Here is a 22259-nt window from a genome sequence, read left to right on the forward strand (position 1 = left end):
TTGCGGTGAAACGGATCCGCCATACATAACCGGCTATTCTGTCTGGAATTCACCGCAGATTTTGCATTCATAAACATCGGGAACAGCTGAATCGAGTTCAATTAGCTGGATGATTTTTCTCCGCTCACAAACCACGTTGATTCGAGCAATTCAGCCCATTACGCGTGTTCCCTTCACGATTTCATTGCTCGTTTTCTTCGTGATTTTTCTAACGACTAAGTAGTCTTTGAACAATTTACCGTATCCTCTAATTAACTGTATTCATAATACGGTCATAAATTCTTGATGCGTTTGCTTCTATTAACGCGTTGTGTATGAAATAGTTGATGTTAACAGAGCTTAGATTCTAACGCGATTTCGTAATATAAAAATGTTATTAATTAGACATTTAGCATTTCTGAGTGAAATCCTTTTGTAAGGTGTTTAAAAGTTCTGAAAGCGAGATGGCGTGCAATCAAGAGTTTAACGCGAGAAATTCGTTTGATTTGATTACGACAGTCAAGTCTCCGGAGTCCCTGGGCAGCCATTTGGCTTCGTTGTTGTCAGAGGCGGAACACAGAGTTCAAGAACTCGGCGGGAGTACTTCCGGTAGCGGTGGGACCACCCTGTTGGAGCCACCTACCAGTCATAGATCAAGTTTTTCGTCGCAGCACAATAATCTCACGGGATGCGGTGGTAGCGCGGAGGACAAACAACTTGCTCTATGGGAAAGAAGGGCCAGAGCTCTCAGGAAGATGCTTCTTGGATTTGATCAAGCGAGTAAGTTCCCTTAACGATGCTCGAATTATTCAACGACGAATTTCCTAGAAACTAAAACGGCTTTTTATCGATTCATCGCAGGACCACCAGATATGCCATTTTTGGTAGCGATCGACGTGACAGGAACAAATTCCGTAACGGTGAGGTTCCAAGAACCAGATTCTCACGATTCTCCAATCTGCACCAAGTTCAAGGTTCAGTGGAGCAGCAAAGAAGACTTTTCGGCGATCGGTGGAGAGAGAGAAGTTCTGGACATGAAACAAAGAGAATGCAGGATCGACGATCTAATCCAGGGACAAAAGTACTATTTTCGAGCCGCTGCCGGCAACTTGAAAGGCTACAGCAGATTCAGGAACTCCACACCCGCCCACGTTACACCTAGCAGTAAGATGATCTGCAATTTTCTACCGTGTTACGTTCGAGCGATAGCCGAGAAACGTAGTCGAATAATCTGTTCAATTTCATTCGGATATAAGTCGCGTCTAAATTTGCCCCGTGTGTGCAAACTTCGTTTAGTCGCAGTTAATTTTGGAAGTTGCATCGCTCGCGGATTAATCGTTGTGTCGGATCCAATTTATTATTAGATCCGTAAAAATGTGACTGCTTGTAAGACCGAGAATTATTGTTCCAGGCTGGAGAGACATCGATGGCCGAGTGCCAAGATTCGCTGGCCGATTGGAACAATTGAATACTCTGTTCACGGATATAAGACGACCGGAGTACACTCAAGAGACCCCGGCGGTGCAGCGGCGTAATCACAAGAAGAAGACAACGATAAAGCAGCTCTTCACGGCGACCAGTAAATTTCAGAAGAACCTCAGACGAGGAGTATTCCTCGCTTGCTTGCTCTATCACGAGGACAAAGTGCTAGTGACTAACGAGGATTTTTTACCCGTGATCGAAGTCGACGAAACTTATCCCAGCTGTATCTACAACGATTTCCATTGGCTGATGAAGGTGGCCTGCACGTGGGACGATGTCAAAACACTTCGCCAGGACATGGAGAAAAGTCACAGCAGCTCAACGAATCATTTCAGGATAAAATTGTTACAGGCAGCTGCGCAAATGCAGGTTCGTCCGTTGTCGACGGAAGTTGTACGTTCTCTGTTCAAAATGTTACCGGCAGAAAATAATTGTTTGATGGTCATTTTAGGCAGCACTGTGCATACAGGACCTTGGACAACTGTATCACAAACCTATCCGAGATATCCAAGGCACCCTAGTTTTCTCCACAGTGAATTATATAAAATCCCCAAAATTGATCTCGGTATTGAACAGCAGATGGTTACCTCTTAGTAAAGTTACGAAGAAAGTCATACCTCACGAAGACAGTAACGTAGCGGATATTTTAATATCTAGTATACAGGAACAGATGACTTATCATCAAGTTAGCAGTATTAAATTATCGAAGGGTCTTTATCTTGGCTACCTAAAGATGCAAAGTAGCGTGGATCTCATTCAAGTGGTGGTACCCGCAAAATCGCCCAATGTTTTACCTCACTGTAAAATTCGTGATAATCCTCATGTTTCTGCGTAAGTATCGGCTCACGATAGACGATATACCGTGCATGCGCGATCGATCCTTATCGTTTATTTCGTTTCAGAGAAGAATGGGATTATCTGAAAAGGATAACTCGTATGTACGCGTCGGACGTTTCGGTGAAAGACTCTGAAGAGAAAGAGAACGTTACCAACGAATTGCAAGGCACCGAGCAACAGAAATTGTTCGTTGAACTAGTGTCTGCCACCGCGAGACGATTGTTCAATTACATGGAGATCAACCCCGAGGATTCCTTGGTTCATCGACTCTACGATGCCGAAGTAATCGACCTTACTCACGATGTGTCCTTCCTGATCGCTGTACCTCCTGCGGAGACAGCCTGTTGTGTACCTGGAACGAGGGAGATCCTCCTTCAGCGCGGTGATCTCCTATCGTTACCCATTCAAGTATTCGAAATGGTTCATTTAAATACGTATCAAAAAGACGTAATCAACAGATACTCGAGATTGAGTTGTATTTTGGAGCTTGATACCGCGCAAGCGCAACACAATCACAGAGAAGCCTTTAGCTCTTTGGAATTGAGCGTAGCAAAGGATAAACTGGCGAGGTTACAGGATCTTCAAACTCAGGTGAATACAGTTTGGAAGGGTGCCAGGTGGCTTATAGATGTGATCACCTTTGCAAGGGATCGTGGATCCTCCCAACAAAGCGTAAGTGGTATTGATCAGAAATTTAATTAACAGCTAAGCAATCGCTTAGTTATAGGATGTAATGTATCACGAATCAACCGTGTACACTTGTAATTACAGAGTACATCGCAAACTGTCGGAATATCAATGAAACACCTTCTTAGCCTCGACAGAAACAAAAGTAACAGCAACAGTAACAGCTTGAAAAGGAGTTTGCTACAGTTACCACCACGCGATCCAAAACTTGTTAAATCGAGCCCAGGTCGAGGTAGTTGGCCAGGACCTAACGTGACAAATTCGTCTTCGAATCTACTCACGACAGAGTTCAGTAAAAGCGAACAACAATTACCCAGCGGCCAATACGTTCGCAAAGGCAGCAACACGTCAAACGTATCGACTGGATCGGAACCGCAAAAGTCCTCTATACCCATGAGCAGCACCAGCAATCTGACCAATACGACCAGCGGTGGCAGCAACAATCATTTGGTACCGTTGCAAAACACCAGGTTACCGCCTTCTAAATCCGAGGACACACTGATCCTAACGAAATACAAACACAGCCCCAGAAATAGGTCGGCCACAATCACGTCCGCATCAGCGAGCACCAGTCCTTTGCTCAGCATCAAACCCATGATCTATGGCGGCTCGCTTTTAAGCGTATCGACCGCCATGACAAACACCACCAGTCTACTAAGCGTCAGCAATACCAATTCTGACAGTTTACATTCGCTTAGTAGCGACGAATACTCGACGCCAAACTCGAGTGTTTGCATAAAAAGCGGTCACGTTAAGAGCAAACCAACGAAACCTACAGCCAGTGTCGCAGCCATGGCGACTGGGTCACTGGAGAGCCAATTGGAGGAAGAAAAGGACGAGGCAACGATGATGCCGGCTCCTTTACCTGGTATTCTTCAGGTAATTCTTGGAACACCGAGTGTTTCAAGTACAATTCGTTTAGACGGCCGAGATTAATGAAACTTACAAACTAGGGAGTAGGTCTTGTAGATTGAATTAAAGATTAGGGTATAATAAAAATATTATGGTACAGTGGAATCTCGCTGAGTGACACGTAGAGTTAATAACGCGTAACATTAACAGTAACATTGATCACTGTACTTGTACAGTACTATAGTGAAATTGCACTGTACATATATTTTAGGATATACTGATAATTACATCGTGGTGTTAACTCGCCCTTTACACTAGTTTCACACGGAAACATACTTAAATCGCGATTTTCGAACTCTAATTCACAGTTGCTTCTCGTTAGAGGAGAGAATATATTTTGCGCGAGCTTTCTTAGAGAAAAACACGTTTGTTTCGCAACCACCCGTTGAGTTTAAATAATATTTTTCCTTGTAGGGCACACAAGTCTAACCCGATTGTAGTTAAACACAACTCACTCTTGGTCTTCTAGTGCAGACCGATGTAGCAGACGTACGAGTAAGCCGCCACACAGCTAAAACTTCAGTGCTTGTGTTTCGCTCGGATGCGCTTTCCAAATTACGCTTTCCATGTATTGTCGATCTGGTAGAGCATGAAATTTCATGAGAATTTCAAATTATACATATAAAACATATATAATACACCTACGCGCGTTCACGAGTTATAATAAACTCATGCGTTGATTTAGGTAAAGTTCATTGCACACGATATATTCTGTGTCTGTTTCGTTTTGAACAACTATTTTTGTCCTTTATTATTATCTTTCTGTTAGCCAGTTAGTACTAACTTCCATTAATTTATGTATTCATTGATAACAGCCAAATGTATCGAGCAACGTGCTGTCGCTGCGCTACCAACTGAATGTCACGCTGATTTTTACAACAGACAATTTATATATTCGTATATCTGGTCATAGTTTAATAATATTTCTAATAACAAAATCCGATGTCTTTGCAGGTTTACGCGGCCTACGAGACTGGCCTGGCTTCTGGAACCAGCCTAAAATTACATGTGACACCAAGAACCACGGCCAGAGAAGTTGTGAACTTGGTGGTGAAGCAGTTGAACATGGCAGTAGTTCTGAAAGGACAAGAAGGTCCTATTTACACAGCCGACGAGCTACCAAATTTCTGTTTGGTCGCTGTGATCGGTGCCAGGGAACGTTGTCTGAGGGACGACTTTAAACTTTTGCAATTGCAAAACCCCTGGAAAAAAGGCAGGCTGTACGTGAGGCAGAAACAAGACGTCCTTGCAGCTCTTGAGCACAGTAGTAAACACACCGCGTATTTATAGCATAAGTAAAGTATGACAGAAACAGGATACGATTAGATAAAAGGGATCGCGACGAAGAAAATCCCTATCAGTATAAAAAACACTCCGTCTCGTACATAATTGGCGATAGCAGCCAAAGATTTATCGAGTTTAACGCGTCTCTATTCCCTGTGATATTTTTGCGATTAGATTCTATGTATTAAGGCTTTTTGTTCTTCAAATTTCACTCTTTTTTTTTTTTTGACTTTGATTCGTCGACAATTTGCAAGGTATAGAACGCGTTAAAGTGTAGACAAAAGACGACAGGAGAATTCTTGAGTTGTACCTCCCGAGGCTCTAAGTAAATCACACGTAATTAATTAGATGAACAAAAGAAACGAGCGACCGGTCGTCTGACGGACAAGGATTAAAATTGTATTTAGCTGACCCGTATGTACATTCCAACCAAGTTTCGATTCGACTACGACCTAAGTAGTTTGTAAAGGAACGAATAATACTCAAGGTAATATTATATACTGTTATATTTTAGCTACCGATCTCAATGTTTAACTCGATATACGCGTCGCCGAGTGTAAACGCGTCAAATGCTTCGAAGATCTCGTTCGTCTCAATTGTATATTCGACGTGCCCAAGTTATTGTCGGTTCAGATCCTCGTGATCCGGCGTGTATTCCGTTTAAAAAGCTTGGACATTTCGAACGGACTGAGAGCACAAACGTACGAATTTAGGGAAGATTTTGTATTTATATTTTTAAATTCATGTAAATGCGTATAGAGCGATTTATTTTTAACAAGCTGTGTTCTGCTTGATCGTCACTTTGCTAGGAGAGTCGATCGATTCTCTACATAGGCATCGTTCTGTTCTCGACGAGGTGCGCAAAGAGATTCTTGTCCGATTGTCTTTCGATGGGAACAATGCAAGCATTCTACGAAATTAATTCGAGGCGCTTAGCTTTGGCGCAGGGATTCTCAATGTTTCATTTCTCAAAGGTGCACGATTCAAAAGCTCCATAGCTTTGAATTTCTGAAATATCGAAATTCTAATTTTGAGAATCTCTGCTCCAGAGAGTAACGAACGAGGATTGTAGCGCGAAGAACGAGGATACGTGATTCAGACGAAAATAAGAGGCTTTATAGACTGTTGCGTAGTTAACGAGAGAGTATTACTATCGTTATTAAGATTTTTATTCTTGCTGAGATTAACCGCGACTGTATTTCGAGCGTAGAGCAAGCGTTTTTCTTACGTCCATTCTTGATGCGCGAAGAATCGGTGTGTATATTTTATTATACGAGATCGCTGGCTCTCTTTCGTATTCTCCTAAATCAATTCTACTATATTTTATATTTGTTTACAGTACAAGCATTGTATACTTCTGTTTCCTGTTTTATCGACGAAGCTGAACGCAATTTGTAAACTTTGTTTTGGAGTTGAAGTTCTTGCTGGAGTTCTGAGCATTTCCTGAAATCGTGACTTAGAAGACACATTGGTGATAAATTAGATGCAAAGTGGATTGTAAAATACACCATATACGCATGGCACCACTGTCCAGTAATCCAAAACTTTGTAGTCAGAAAAATCAGACTGCAGAGAATCAAAAACTATAGAAATAAAAATTGAGAATTTAAGCAATTGGAGTTTAAAAATGTAATCCGGATACTTTATTTTATTGGAGTTCAATTGTCAAATATTGTAATCGTCACACGATACAAATATTAAGATCCGTCCTTTCCCGGTAACGACAAATTTTTCAAAATTTAGATCGACAACGATTGAACAGTGGTATCGTGTTTCGTGGGGGCCAGCTAAGTTCAAACAAGAATATACGATGCACATATTTTTTTATCGAGAAAACAAAAGAGAGGGGAAACACGTGAAAAAAGAGAGAGAGAGAGATTGAGAGAGATTTTTCTATATTTTGCAAAAATGCAAACGTGATCGGGGTACGAATTTTCAAGAGAAATAAAAATGCGTCTGTGTATCAAGCAGAAACGAGATTAAGAAAGAAGAAAAAGAAAAGTGGAAGTAGAATGAAAACGCGAAAAATCTTAACAAAACGCTAGAAAATTTATTAGCTCTACCTGAGTGTTTATCGATGTTGAGTGTAAAATAATCATTAGCAGTTAAGCGTTAATGTCGGGGAGGTAAACGAACCTGTGTAAGATTCGAGAAGTCCTGGTGTTCCTCCTTGCACGGGTGTTCCAAAATGAAGGAGCTAATCGAACGAGAAGAATGAACTATTTGTAAATATTCGAAAAAGTCTATGTATGTATAAAATATAATTGAGAATTATCAAAAGAAGAAGAATTATTTATTTCAAGAAGAACAACAAACCGAATGCAGGCAAACAACAACTCGTTATCATTGTTATACATCGAATCGAATATTTTGAAGTTTAGAATACTTTAGCAAGTATCAAGGTAATCTCTTAAAGTAAAGGAATATTTTATTTCAATTTCATCTAAGGATCATCTTTAAACGCATTCGTTACCATATCATTCGTCTATAGACTGTGGAATTATAAACGATAGAGATAAAAAGTCCTATATTGTCCTAGAGTGGTGACGAACGCGTTAAAATTTTCTTCTTTATTTTACAAAGTTAATCTATTTGTTAATTTACTTGATCTCGATCGCAAACACTTTTGTAGATTTTAGTTCGTTAGCCGGAGCTCACCGTGACTCTCGTGAAGAGGAGAAATGAACCCGGACCCTCACGACCGAGAATCCCGCTGACCCACTTCCGTCTTGTTTCTCGCCTCATCTCGTCGTGCCACCTACTCCTTATTTATCCCCCACCTGGTGTAATTGTACACTCTGGTCTTCCGGCTGGTTCCCAAGAGGAGATCACCGGTAATGAAAAACTGCCAGGCCATCTCCGAAGAGCGATGCTTCTCCTAGGTCAGACCTCATTCTTTAAATCAGAAATCAATTTCCCTTTAGTAGATACGCTCTGAAAAGGTAGTAGAAATTTTATTCGATCCTTGAAAACTTAGAAAAAGCAATTTTGAATATTCTGATAATTAATTTGGAAACGAAATTCCTGAACGTTTGCAATTGAAAATATATACACGAAGGTCGTTGCACTCGCGGTTTTACGTCATTAAAATCCACGTAATATTGATCCATTAATATTACTACTTTGCGCGTGATGTAATCGTAATTGCATCACTGCAGTCATTGGCAAATTCGGTTTTGTGGGTGCATATACAGTTAATAGTTATTGTCAGGAGGACGGAACCTGACGTGGTGATTGGTTGACCCGCAGCCCGGATTCGCCCTCCACTGACCCCGTTGTTAACTGACCCACTGACGATACTGATAGCGGGATACCGCGATGCTCGGTTCACCTCGCTTGTTCTCTCGTTTCCCTGCAGCTTTGACGCGTCGAAACTTTTCTAAAAACAAGACTAAACAATTTTATTTAAACACTATACCTGATAATTATCTCGAAATTCTAACTTTCCTCGATACGAACATAATAATTTTATCTCCGAAAAATAATCTGTTTTCGATAATTGGCCTTTTAACGTATACTAACGTAGCGTATAGAAGCACGAAATAACCCAGTTTCCCAACAGTCGATCAGGGATCGCTAATAACAACGTCAGAAACCTATAAACGACGAGCACGATTTCTCGACTGACAAAAATTCATCTCCGGACGCATCTGGGATCTCAGTTCACGCGTCTTTCGATCGGTCGAACGATTGCAACACGCTTGCATTGTGCTGGAAATTGCTCCGGAGGCTGTCACGAGAACCAGATTGCCGTAATAATTTGATTGATATTCGCTCTCCTTCTCTCAGGAAACGCTTCGAGGATTAAAATCGTGCAACCGGTCACGGCTTCTGTGCAACAAAGACGGCAAAAAATTAAGCAAATCGTCACTTTTGCAAATTGTTAGTTTTTTCGTTCTCTTTTCAAACTCTTCTACCACAATTTTGTCTTTCGATAATCGCCGACACAATTAACGATTAAGGTAAAAAATTTGTTACTCGGGAAATCGAAGTAAAAAATTGAGGCAAAGAAATCGACAGAAGTCGAAGAAGATAGTCACGGATGCTGGGACGACAGGAAGCACGGTACGACGTTAATGCGAACCAGTAGGTCAATTTCTAGAACGAGGCTAGAGACTTGTAGCAAATCCGGTGTCAATGAGATCGATTCACCCGAGTCTCTGTCGCTCTAGTTATTGACAGGGAACTGGATCGTCTAGTTCTTTCACGATGACGTCTCCTGCAACCACCGCAACCGTAACAACGCGAGGTGAACAGAGAACGTGTAACAATCCTTTCGAGAAAGGATATCCACTCTCGTACAAAGAGATGTTTCAAGTTTCGTCGGTACGCTACTCGTAAACCTTTCCAGTGTCTTGTGACAATTGCACGATTAAATGACGATCCTTAACGATAGAAATTTGGGAACATGTTCTACTGTTCTAATTTAACGCATAAGCGAGAACGTAATCACTTTTTTTTTAGATATCGGGTTTTTAGATTATACATTCCAAAATGTTTGTTTCTATGTCCACTTTACATTTAATAAAATAAATTACGTTAAGTATTTCTTTATGTACACGCTACGAGGTAAAAAGACCATGTAGATCCGGTACCGGGAACCCCATGATCGGCAGGGGGCTGGATTTTACACGGATCTTTGAGGCGCTCGTGCACGTGTACCAGGTATATTGCGAAAGAATTATACGGGGCACAAGGTCCGGCCGTTCGCCGGTCGAATTTTTACCGATCGAAGGTTAGGTTTCGCAGTTGGGTCCGCGTACCGATCTCTGGCCCCTGCATGCCCTCTCCCTACTTCGCCAATGTCCCCATATCACGGTACAGTCAGCTCTGCTATCACGTTGCTTTTCCTTAAACGGCCGTTCTTTTTCTCCGCCGGAATTCTTCCGTCTCCGAACATTCGCGCAACGAACAAATTCTTTCTTTGCTTTAGACAAACTTCCTCTTCTTTCGTACTTTCTTCTTTCAATCGGGCCAAATTCTTAATTCCAAATTTTATTTCAAAATTAACAGATCAATGTAGGATAACATGGTTATCGACGGTGGTGATACATGGAACAAAGCATTCATCGACCAACAATTTTCATCGTAGAAGAAAGCAGGGATGGAAATAAATGGTTTTAATAAAAATCAGAAGAACATCCTGTTTTGAGTGCATGTAGCGAAGTAATTCTTGGATAAAAATCAGGGTCAACAGGTTTAGTGCTACTGTATAAAGATCCCTTATCAAAAATGGAGACGCAATGTGTTATCAGGAACGACTGTACCTCAGGATCGTGAGTCAGAGCAAGCAAGAACGAAGAGTGGAGGCCAGTTGTCCGAGTCTGTCCCCTCTTGCAGAGACACGTTATTGTCGGCGGACAACAACGACGATGACGACGACGACGACGACGACGACGACGACGACGACGAAGACGACGAAGACGACGACGGTGGCAGCGGCGGTGGCGGCGGCGGTGATGGCGACCGGCAGTAAGACCCCGAGGAAGAAGAAAAGAGAGACGAGCGGCCCGTGGTGCAGCTTACCACGAGGCCGTCGCGAGCGATCAGTTTGTTCAACGTACACAACCGGCTCGGACGTAGTCGTCGTCGCCGATTGTGAACCAGCAGTGAGCTACCGTCGAGTACGAGGCGACCCATAGAGAGCACCAGCTGGAGGATGCTTCTTTCCTTCGTTGGATAACGTCCACTGATTTTCCTGTACGTTTCTAATTATCATCCGCGATTATTACTTTCTTTCTTATCGCTTATAATTTGTTACTTTGAATACTACTTGATGACCAACGACACACCGTCTGCGTCTTGTGTCTCAAGCATTCAGAATTTTATAATCGCAAGTCAGTTATTATTTATTTTTACGAATTTCGTTTTAAAAGCTATAACACATAGCGGTGTGCGCGTTGCATTACCTGTTCGTTGCAACTGGTGACACATCGTATGCGTCTCGCATTGTCTACCCGTGTAACCGATGACGCATCGTATACAGCTTAGGGAGAAATTGATATTATCAATTGGTAATCGAAATGATGTATGGAAGGCGAAATCGTACAGGCGTAAAATCCATTAGAAAGTGTCTAAAGAGATTAAAATTTTCATTAGTTCGAAACGAAAGCATAAAATTATTTTAGAAGGATATAGCATTGATCATTTTTTATTTTGCGACGATGTGCTCGAGATAGTTAAGTGAAAATAGGTTACCTTCAAATCGAACCTCGTTTGCAATCGAAATGACCGTAAAACTCTATTACTTGTTCATCGTTCGAAAAAAAAAAGAATTTCAGGGTACTGCCTTCGCGTCGAGCATGCTTGAATATTTTTCCTTTCCTCGAAAGCAGCAGCTAGAAAATTGGCGAATATCGTTCCATTAAGGACATTGTTCTTGCTTCGTTGCTGTAAAATTCGCTTTAACGATCGTGCCAGGGAAGTTAGCAGGTCTCGCCTTTTTCCGGTAAGGTCGCCGGTAGGAAAGCTCGCCTTATACTGCCATTAGTATAATTAACCCAGATTTTCCCGGATTTATGGTGAACGGCGCACGGGTCAGAGCTGTGCCGGCTACATTATAATGCCTCGTCCACACAGTTGTTTCCTTTAGTTCGTATACTCTACAGAGATGCTATGTTGTTTCTAAATGAAATTACGAAAATTAACCTTCTTAGTCGATTCATATAAATCGAATGCGAAAATTCACGGTTGCCATAACGGTTGATGAACGCGGTATTAATGATCGATGATATTCCTTTAATTAACGAGAAACACGATCGAAAGATCGTGGAAAGATTGCGCAGCACGAGTTAATAATTGCAACGCGTTGCACAAGATTAATTCGTATTCTTCGCGAGCAATTAGCTTTGAAACGCGTCCACCGTATTGATGAATAGGTTTCGGTGAATGGAACAAAGAGGCAAATCAACCATGAACGTCTCGCTATCGTTTCTAATTAATAATGCTCGTTGCTTTCCGCTTTGTTTAAATTAAGAACCGTAATTAACGCTTAATCGAGTCATTCGGGATTAAAATTTTCATTCAAAATCGTATTACATCGAGAGAGTATAAAAAGTTGAATGTTTTTATAAATTTATCTGATTTAGAGTCGGTCGATATTACAATTATAAAACATGCTTTCGTTTAGGAAACACATTCGTATTTAACACGAAAGGATATTCAAGAAACGAAAATGTCGGAGGGCTGCACGAGTTGCAGAGGTGCAAATTATGCAGGTACCACCCTGCAGTTAGGCTCGACTTCCGGTGGCGGGACCGGAAGTGGGTCCTCTACGGCTGGTACTTCTTGCACAACCACCAGAAGAGTTCAGGTACGGGCGAAGGTGTTGTACGGGTCTGGAAAGGCGATCGCGAGCTTGCAAGCACAAGAGAAAGCTGCAAGACACTGAAAAGGTACGTATTATTCGGTTTAGAAATAGCGCGTAACTGCTTAGGTAACTAGGTGAATAAATAACCGAAGAACTGGGGAGAATAATGATCGAAAGGTTGTCGTTAATTAATATAATTAAGCAACCTGATTTTTTAACATTAGAATTCAATGTACTGTACTTTATTAATGACGACCACAATTAACATTCTTCCTCGCCTTCTTGTCTCGTGATCGGACACGAGTCTTTATGTTAATCAAAAGAGATGAAAGGCCATCAACCAAGAATTACCATAATGTTGATCTCGGTTTCCCTCCAAACGACCGTTCTAACAGGAATCGAGTACGCGCTACCTCGAGGCACGGATTCGTCGATTCTTTCCATCTTTGTTAAAAGTAGACGAGAGAGAGAAAGAAAGAAAGAAATCATTGGACAGTAGATCGAAGAAGAAGAAAAAGTTGGTCGAAATCACGGAGGTGACGGCCGGAGGGCAGCCGAGTAACAGTAAAAATCCCAGAAAAAGGTGCACGACCGACCGATCGATCGAGCAAAAAGTATACAAAAAATATCTCTTGCATCCTTCCTCGTGGATAAGACCGGTCGATCGGCCTCCACGAGGCTTAGTACTTGGTGAACCGTGTTCGGGAAGACCGCGTTCACTGAAAGACGCCTCCGGTGATCCTGTTGGGTCCTTGCGAGGGGTTGTATCCATCGTCTATATAGCTTCCATCGCGATCGGAACAAGTCTTTTTACAGACAGCATGCGATCTTCTTTTCTGTGAGTTTCTCCATTTTTATCGATCCTCTGGTATATACATACATATAATATAAAATTTTAAATACAATTTCGAAACGTAAGCGTCTAATATTTCTTTTTCTAATTTTTTACGTTATCGTTATCGTGCAAGAATTTCATTATCCTGGGAGCAAGGAAAAAATTCTTTCGTTATTTGATATCGTAGTAAGATCTCACAATGGATGATCCCGTTACATCTGTCGACATTCCAAATAAAGGATTCGTGTTAGTTGGCCGTGGTTACCTAGTAGCCTCGCTCTGTTATTATCTATCTTTCAATTAATCGTCATAAATGGCACTCGATTTATATCGCTTTCACGCTTCCTTGCGTAAGGAAAACTGTTCTACGCATTCGTCCTTTAAATCGGTATTCGCGGTGAGTAATTGAGCGGTAAAAGTTGATAACGGGTATTTGCATATCACGAATGCGTATCTATGCATCGTTGATCGATGATCCAGTTCGATTTCACCGTGACACGAATAACGATGCGTGTATGCACATAGTGGCGGCGATTGTCTATCAGGATTCTTCTCGTAACTGCCGATACCGCTACGAGAAACCATTAGCGCTTTGTACAACTTATTCACGCAGCACTTATACTTTCACTATAAATCGGTGAAAGATGTAAGCTTCGATAAAGTTGAAATTGTAATTGTTAAATATTACTTTCCAGCACTTTCTTCGTTCTCCTCTCCTCCGCGCTATCAAAATCATCCATAAGACATGAGGCACTCGAATCGACCAACACCAAACACCTCACGAAAGCGTCTACGATCTCTCCATTAGATTCCACGTACCATAAACAAAGGATCAAAAAGGATCTCGATTCTGAACCCGTAGAAACCTTGTTCATTCCCGAAGATCCTAAGAAGTACGAGGAGATCCTGACCTCCGTACGAAAACTGTTCGAAAGGGTACAATTGAATCAGGATGTTCGGGAGAGTCCTATGATGGACGAAAGGACCACGTTCCAAAACGAGAAAATACTGCAACAGCTTCCTGAGAACACGAGACGAGAAGAATTTTCAGCGGATACGTGGTCGAAAGACTCTGAGGATCAATCTTCGAGATTGGAAAGTCTTCAGGAAAAAAATTCGGGAGGATTTTTAGCAAGGACGGGTATGGAGGATGATAGAAAGGCTGGGCTAACGCTGATGGAAAGAAGTAAGGATGATAGAAGTGGACCTGAAGAAGAGGACTTTCTGGAAGCAGCTAATTTCGGATTGGAAGCTATGAAGGAACTGTACACCATCAAGGAACCGATGCTGTACTCGATGGGTATGTTTCAGGCTACTATAAATTATTATTCGTTTTCCATATGAAATAATATATACACGAGTTCAAATTTTATTCGATTTTAATTTCAATTATCTTTCTTGCCCACCGTTTGAGGGTTAAGAACAACAATTAATTATTTAAGAGTAATTGCCCAATTTTTCGCACGACAAATACCGTAGAAATGAACCCTCTATACATCTGTTTTCCGTCAAATTTCGTCTTGTGGTAGCAAGATCTCAGAACAGTAAAGGAGCTTGCATTTCGTCAAAGTATACGTGCTACCAAATTTTAGTTATACGCTCCTGCTATCTCAGGCACCCTAATAATAGGGTTGCATATTGCAAGTTGACGGCACTATTTCCTACGTGGTAGATGCATGCATGACAAGTGTGCTTTCCTGCGCAGTAGAAATGCGCGTAATAAGTGCGTCCCTGTGCAAAAGAAATGCGCGTGGTAAATACCCTCTTATTTTAGATTTTACAGTTCTGAAACAACTTTTGCTAATAGGATATCATGTTGTTCGAAGAGCATACTTAATGGTATAGAATTTATTCCACCAACTTTGATCGTGTGACCCTGCTACTTGATGTTTCTTGTACTAGAAAAGTATAATGCAGGATATTGATAGATAAAGAAATCAGAATAAAATCGCATATGAATCGTAGCTTCGCCAGCGCCTCCCAATGCTAGGATAGTAGAATCTGCAAAGAGGTGTTTCCCCCATCACAATGTAGATTGTGATTGTATTTCCGATAATAATTATCGATTATACCGTTAAGGCTCTTAGGTATTTATTCTCGTTCCAAGCGATCATTGATCATTCGATTCATTTTTTTTAGAGGAAGGTTTAAATTATCTTTTCATTTTTTCAAACAACACGTAACAGGCATATATTTGGATTCCGACAATCCAGCGAGGCACGTAGCAATTTTTAACGATCAAACGAAAGAAGCAAGAGCTCTCGCGAAATATGGATTCGCCGTACTTCAGGGCACTACAAGATTCAAACGGAAGTAAGAATTTCAGCCCTGTTTTACCTTTTCCGTACCTTCATATTCGCTATTTAATTTAGAAATCTCGTTAATTCGTTTACTCAAGATTTCCAAATACACCAACGGACTCGCTGCTGTTTCGTCGAAGTCAAAGTAATCCACTTCAACGTCATTGTCCGAACAGAGGAATTCCTATCTGCCCAGCGGCTAGTTTGAGGTATAGAACATCCGACGGAAGTTGTAATAATCTTCGACATCTCTGGTGGGGCTCTGCGATGTCGACCATGCAGAGGTAAAGCTATTATTTGTATTCTTGAATTTTAAAATCGACGTACTTACTGTAATTTTTTTTCAGATTTATGCCACCGGTGTACAGCGATGGGGTTCAAAGTATTCGTAGATCCGTAACGGGAAAACAACTTCCTACTGCAAGGGAAGTGACCGTCGTGGTACACGAAGATAAAGATGTACCCTTGGCATCCGTTACTCATATGCTGATGCAGTGGGGACAGTTTGTTGATCACGATTTGACCGGTGAGATAATACTAACAAAATAAAAACAAAGTTTAAATAATAAATATTTCTATTTGTTATTATTATTAGCGACCGGACAAAGCAGAGGATTCAACGGCACCGTACCGCAGTGTTGTCTCAAATTTGGCTCTGGCTTCCAACCACCAGAGTTCATGGTAATCTTCACCGCTCTGATATTAAATAGCACTTTTGATTCGTTTAGAGGGAAATAGAATGTATCTTCGTAGCATCCAGAATGTCTGCCGATATCTGTCAGTTCGAAAGACAGTTTCTTCGGTCCCCTGGGTGTGAAATGTTTAGAATTTGTTCGAAGTGGTCCAGCACCGAAAGAAGACTGTGAATTTGGCCCTAGGGAACAGTTAACACAGGTCACTAGCTACCTGGATGCTTCTACCGTCTACAGTAGCAATGCCTTTCAAACTGACACTTTAAGATTATTTAGGAACGGTAAGATGCGATATTTATTGAAAGGAGCTTTGAAAAGAATTCTTCGATCTATGGACGTATTACGGTTCGTTAAAATTATGATCAGGTTTATTGCAATACGGAAAGCTTCAATCGCAAAGGCCGGTGCTTCCCAAACTCGATTCCGATCTCTGTAAACGTGGATCGTTATCGACGAATTGCTTCAGAGCCGGAGACGGTCGTCTAGGAGAACAACCTGCGCTCACTTCGCTCCACGTGGCGTTTCTAAGGCTCCACAATAGAATAGCGACGAAGCTAGCCGCGTTGAATCCTCACTGGAGCGACGAGAAACTATTTCAAGAATCTCGGAGAATCGTTGGCGCAATTGTTCAGCACATCACTTATAGAGAATTTCTTCCCATTGTTCTTGGTAAATATTAGATCAAATTAATATTTCCGACTATCTATTTATGATCGTCGAATATCGAGGACAGATGAAACGGAAATATTCTAGGTCAAGATGTGATGAAAATATTCGACCTTGAGTTGCTGAAGAAAGATTATTACCAAGGCTATGATCCCAAAGTAAATCCAACTGTCGCTAACGAGTTTTCTACTGCGGCTTATCGCTTTGGCCACTCTTTGGTACAACAAAGTTTTGTTAGATTCGACAGTCATCATCGACCCATTTTCAACAGTGAGTATGCCAAACCGTTTCCTAAAATGCCTATGTCTTAATGCTAATAAAGCCATCTCGGGTTATCTGTCCACTCATTGAGTGAAGCCTAATCTAATCTAACCAATATTTAACAAGACCATTAAGTTACTATCTGTAAAAATAAAAATACAATTAAAGGTTCGTAACGACGTTGTTACAGACGTCTCTATCCACGATGAGTTCACCAATTCGGTAAATTTAGAAACGGCAGGTTCGGTGGATCGTCTTCTTCTGGGGTTGATCAATCAACCCTCTCAAAGGAGGGACGAGCACATCAGCGAAGAGTTAACCAATCATCTGTTTCAAACCCCCAATTTTCCTTTTGGAATGGACCTTGCTTCCATCAACATCCAAAGAGGCAGAGATCACGGCATCCCTCCATACGTTCAGTGGAGAGAACCTTGCGGTTTATCGTCGATAAAAAGCTTCGAAGACTTGGACAGAGTAATGTCACCATCTACTGCCAGAAAATTCAGATTCGTCTACTCGTCGGTAGAGGATATCGATCTCTTCAGCGGTGGACTGGCGGAGAAGTCGGTTAAGGGTGGTTTAGTGGGTCCTACATTTGCCTGCATAATTGGCCAACAGTTCAGCAACCTACGTCGAGGTGACAGGTTTTGGTACGAGAATCCTGACCAGGAAAGCAGTTTCACTCTTGGACAACTTCAGCAAATTAGACGGGTCAGCCTGGCCCAAGTACTTTGCGCCACGATGGACAACATAGAAACTGTCCAACCCTTCGTGTTCTTGACGGCTGACACCTTGAAGAATCAACGGTTGCCTTGCAACGATCCTATCATTGGACAACTGGATTTAGAATTCTGGGTAGAGAAACAGTCGGACTTAAAAGGCAGAGCTGGTATTCTAGATAAATTCAGAAGAACTACGACTCGATCCACCCTCGCGAAAGAGAGCAGTTCAACGAACGCCTTGGAGCAACGGAAAACATTTTCTCCGAATCTGACACCACCCAAACCGAGCATTCATCAACAAAACAGAATCGTCGTAAAGAAACCTTTAGGTCCTCCAGATAACGTGACCATAGTTGTTCAAAACAACGCTATCAATTCTCCTGTCTTTGTAAACGATGCCATTTACGGGTCAAGCATTAAAGTGAATCCTGCTCTGCATCAACAGACACATCAGTCTAACTCTCCTAACCCGAATTTAGATCTTGCTGGCCACAGACCAGTTCATATGGACAACTTACAGTCTGTTCCAGTTTTTCTGCCTCCACCGAGACCAATACCTACTTCGCCTCCTCTAACGAACCTGGCCTATGCGAGTCCTTATATTCCGTACACTTTTAACGATCCCAACAATCCTAATCCTCTGAGCCAAGGTTTCTATTCTAGTTATCTTTCCAGTGACGTTGTCTTTGAAAGTTATCCAGGGTCCAATCCCAGACCCACTTTGTACACCTATTATACAAATTTCCAAAGACCTACTACTCCAATACCTGGACAGGGTGCAAACCTCTACATCATGGGCTATGTCCCACAAGATCAAATAATCAGACCAACGCAAACTTCTTGGCCTCGTCCTGATTCTCCTGATCAATTGTCCAGACCTTATGCAGTCAAGTGGCAAGATGTGCTTAGACCTGAACACTCGAACTCGCAAGGATACAGAGAAAGACCTTATGAGCCGATTAATCAACACTCCGATGACAGATACGGGTCTTTTGATAAACCGGCTGATAAAATTGAATATACGACTTGGTCTAGTGTTTCGCAATATCAGACAGGGTTAAATAATCGTTACGAATTAGACAGTCCTACTTATAGCTCTCAATCGACGGATAAACCTGCTCAGGTTCATCCTGGCAGACCAGATGTTAGCTCTGATCAAATTTCGACTGGAATAAAGGATTTTGTTAGTACAATTAATCCTAATAACGTCTATTTGAGTATTCCTTCTGGCAGACCGTATTCTCAAGACGATGCCAGTTCTTATTCGACCCAGAGCAATTACAAAGCGACAAGCAAACCGCATTATGATCAACCCGATAAGTCTGTCGATTCTTATCAGAATCTAGGAAGGCCGAAACCACAAAAGACCCATAGTGTCACTATCGTTGGGGCGGAAACGACGAGTCAAAGTGGACATGACATCGTCGGAATGGAGAATCGAGTTACTAGTGAAATTCCAAAACCATTAGTTTCTCGGATAAGCAACAAAAGGAAACCTGGACAATATTATTACGAGCAGAATGTTTTGCATCGATATCCGGATTGGCCCTCGAAGGAAGATGACACTGAAGAGAGACACAAAGCGGTGAATAACGAGGAATCGATCGACCGGTTACTTATCAATGCTATTACTAGGAATCCTCCGCTTGTCGATGAGAATGGAAACGATAAAACGGAAACAGCGAGTGAAACATCAAATAGAACGTACAATGGGATAATAAAGGATGATGTCGATCAAGAAATTGTCTCGGAAGCGATCGAAGAATCTGCGGCAGCGGACAGGTATCTTTTGATTACGTTTGCACGATTTTCTGTCCTTGTGCAATATTCCGCATTTAGAATTTTGTTCTTATCTTAGTCGGTATATGTATGCGCAATAGGCACCTTCCATTTATTGTTAGCAAATGATTGTACAAGGATTTCTTATTTCTACTTTTCGTTTACATTCGTTTTGATAAGAGAAAAATGGATTAGTAACACGTGAATCACAAAGTACTATTATTTACCTTCAATTTAGAAATAATATTTCTTCCAAGGTGCATCGTTTATATTGTCTTTTGAAATTGCGATAACGTCTGTTAAAGTTTGAATCATCGAAAAATTAATCGGTCGTAAAAAAACAGTATTGTCATGGTATTTCTTCGTTAGAGTTTTAATGGTCACGAAACATTCGACGCGAAAAGGAAGCTCCTCTTTGAAGTAACAAAGTTCGGTGAAGAATCTCGTTAAGAAAATTCCACACGTGACAAGTAGACTAGGAAGTGGTTCACCTATTTTGTTTCTGTTTTCAGTACGAGCCATTGGCTGAATTCGCAAGAGGATCCAAGCTTGCCGTCAGCTCTGGAGGTGCCAAAAATGTCGTCTGACAACGCCACGGTTGCCAAGGAATTGCCTAAGCCCATTAAATTCAGAAGTTACGCTTCCTAAGTCCTCTTCGTATCCCGGTTCCTCTATGTGTCTTCTCGAGTTGTTTGACCTCTCAAACAGACGTCTCATTTTACTAACGCCTCGCGATCTATACAACTCTTACATAGGTATATCACGATACAATCGTCGATTTATAAAATTAATAGCTATACCTCCGTGATTGCGTAACAATATTTATTGTTTATTCGAGAAACAAGTGTTTTTATGTAGTTTAGCGATTTAACGGTAAGTATCGAAGTTCAGACACGATACGAACATTGTTAATAGTACGTAAGACGTAGTTATAAATATTATACATGATTTTACCATAACGCGGTAGACTTTCCAAATGGAAAGATATTCCATGACAGGCATTCGGAAAAAAATTTCAATGTCATTACTATTAAATTAACAGTATTAACGTAAGGTACTATTGGAAAACGCTATACGAACGGATTGATTTATTTTGATAAATGCATCAGTCAACGGCAAGTTGCTAAAGGGTCTAATGGAATGTAGCCCAGTTTTATGCCAATTTTAAACCACTCGCTATGACTGGAACCATACCGTACTATTTTCAGATATAGCCCCCGACACACTAAATTTCATATACTGCCAGACACATCGGTAATTGTAATTATACGTTTAATCGTGTTTAGACTGAACAATGTAAAATTTCTTTCGTTTACACACCGGGAGAGATTAGGTTGGCAAACGAAGCTAAACAACTAGTATAATTGTATAAATTTGTAAAACTCGTTTGTAGATAAAAGTTATCGAGTTTAACCTAATCAATCATCCTTTAAGATATTATATCGGATAAGACCAAATGAATCGATTAATTCTTTTCTTTTCCAATTCATTAAGGGGTTTTTCAACGGTAAAGCGTCGCGCATAAAAGCTATTTCAGCCGAGTAAGTTTCGTGGTTGTTGGCGAAAGAAGTTCCCAAGAAGTTCTTCACAAATAAAGCTCGCCAACTGGATCGCTGGAAGGGTATTCACATAGTGTTGGACATCCTCGAGAAAACTCAGTCTTTACACAATATTGTACGAGACGTCGAAGACTGTTTTTATGAACTATTCAAAACTACAAGTTTTGCTCGAAAACTTTTTATCTCGAATAACTAACTAACCACGAGATATAATTCTTTCCAAAAAAACGTGTCCATGTCTTCTCGAGAGAAGTGCAGGAGCGACGAAATATCAATAACGAAACGAGATCCAATAATATTATAGAAACGTTTAATATGACAATTAATAATAACACGTGACTGTACAAGACATAAGAATGTAACTCGCGTCGTTCACCAATGACCTCCTAAATACTTCGTGTCGAAGTTTCTCTTCATTCTGGGTCAGTTTTGGCAAGAATTCCCACAGTTCTCGATGCACGATCTAAGCGGTCGCTAAGTAGTGGTTTTCGGGTCACCAGAAAACAGAGGCAACAACCGATCGAAATGCAGTTTTCGATGTCGTGACCTGAATCCAGAGTTTCTGCGGTTAGTTACGCGTTGAACCCAGTGATGAGAAACGATGGAAACTCGCATTGACCAAAACCAGTTCGCACAATATTCAATTACGAGACATTACGTCGGGCGTATAATTCGATCTTTTCTTTTTCGTCTTAACGGCAAACGATGTCGTAGATATTGCAACAATATTTCTCTGATAATTATTCGAGCATATTGACGTTCGCTTCGTCGGTACAACGAGACTTCCTACTTAATTATAGGGGATTACTTTTTGCTGGAAATCTCTCCATCTTTTTTACCTTTGTTCGATTAAACTGGTCTTTAAAAGTCGATCTCTTTGTGAAAGCTTGAACGGACTGGTATCGAATGACACGAATAAAATGAGGTAACTGCAGGTGCATCGATTTTCATGCTT

General features: G+C 41.2%; 2 protein-coding genes and 1 long non-coding RNA gene across 11 annotated transcripts in view; 2 read left to right on the forward strand and 1 right to left on the reverse strand.

Annotated features, from left to right (window-relative positions):
- Positions 1-7470, forward strand: part of wake (ankyrin repeat and fibronectin type III domain containing protein wide awake) — a 75711-nt gene extending 68241 nt beyond the window's left edge. For 8 of the 9 annotated variants that reach the window (XM_012297279.2, XM_076534449.1, XM_012297274.2 and 5 more), the window contains 7 exons: positions 499-759; positions 841-1143; positions 1391-1830; positions 1913-2292; positions 2364-2970; positions 3070-3864; positions 4852-7470. In XM_012297279.2, the coding sequence (XP_012152669.1) occupies positions 499-759; positions 841-1143; positions 1391-1830; positions 1913-2292; positions 2364-2970; positions 3070-3864; positions 4852-5187 (3122 nt within the window). In that variant the 3' untranslated portion in view covers positions 5188-7470. Of the gene's footprint in view, positions 1-498; positions 760-840; positions 1144-1390; positions 1831-1912; positions 2293-2363; positions 2971-3069; positions 3865-4311; positions 4393-4851 lie in introns of all 9 variants that reach the window. The other variant, XR_013039029.1, reaches the window with a different exon arrangement.
- A 5181-nt stretch (positions 7471-12651) lies between these two features.
- On the forward strand, positions 12652-21206 carry LOC100875470 (uncharacterized). The gene is made up of 11 exons (XM_012297259.2): positions 12652-13328; positions 14021-14625; positions 15512-15638; positions 15724-15909; positions 15973-16151; positions 16221-16306; positions 16379-16598; positions 16684-16986; positions 17071-17253; positions 17435-19748; positions 20258-21206. The coding sequence occupies exons 1-11, from the start codon at positions 13312-13314 to the stop codon at positions 20391-20393; spliced, it is 4356 nt and encodes a 1451-aa protein (XP_012152649.2). The 5' UTR covers positions 12652-13311; the 3' UTR covers positions 20394-21206.
- Positions 14021-15517, reverse strand: LOC143264988 (uncharacterized). The gene is made up of 2 exons (XR_013039035.1): positions 15159-15517; positions 14021-15056 (listed from the first exon to the last, which is right to left on the reverse strand). It is a non-coding gene; the product is annotated as an uncharacterized LOC143264988 (long non-coding RNA).
- Positions 21207-22259: the final 1053 nt, after the last annotated feature.

The sequence above is a fragment of the Megachile rotundata genome, chromosome 8 (assembly GCF_050947335.1).
Source record: "Megachile rotundata isolate GNS110a chromosome 8, iyMegRotu1, whole genome shotgun sequence".
NCBI classification, from domain to species: domain Eukaryota; kingdom Metazoa; phylum Arthropoda; class Insecta; order Hymenoptera; family Megachilidae; genus Megachile; species Megachile rotundata.

What these genes read in the sequence shown, in the direction of transcription:
- LOC100875470 (XM_012297259.2), top strand. An exon ending in ACCGATGCTGTACTCGATGG is followed by an intron (nt 14,626 to 15,511) that starts GTATGTTTCAGG and finishes AACACGTAACAG; the next exon opens with GCATATATTTGGATTCCGAC. An exon ending in TGTTGATCACGATTTGACCG is followed by an intron (nt 16,152 to 16,220) that starts GTGAGATAATAC and finishes TATTATTATTAG; the next exon opens with CGACCGGACAAAGCAGAGGA.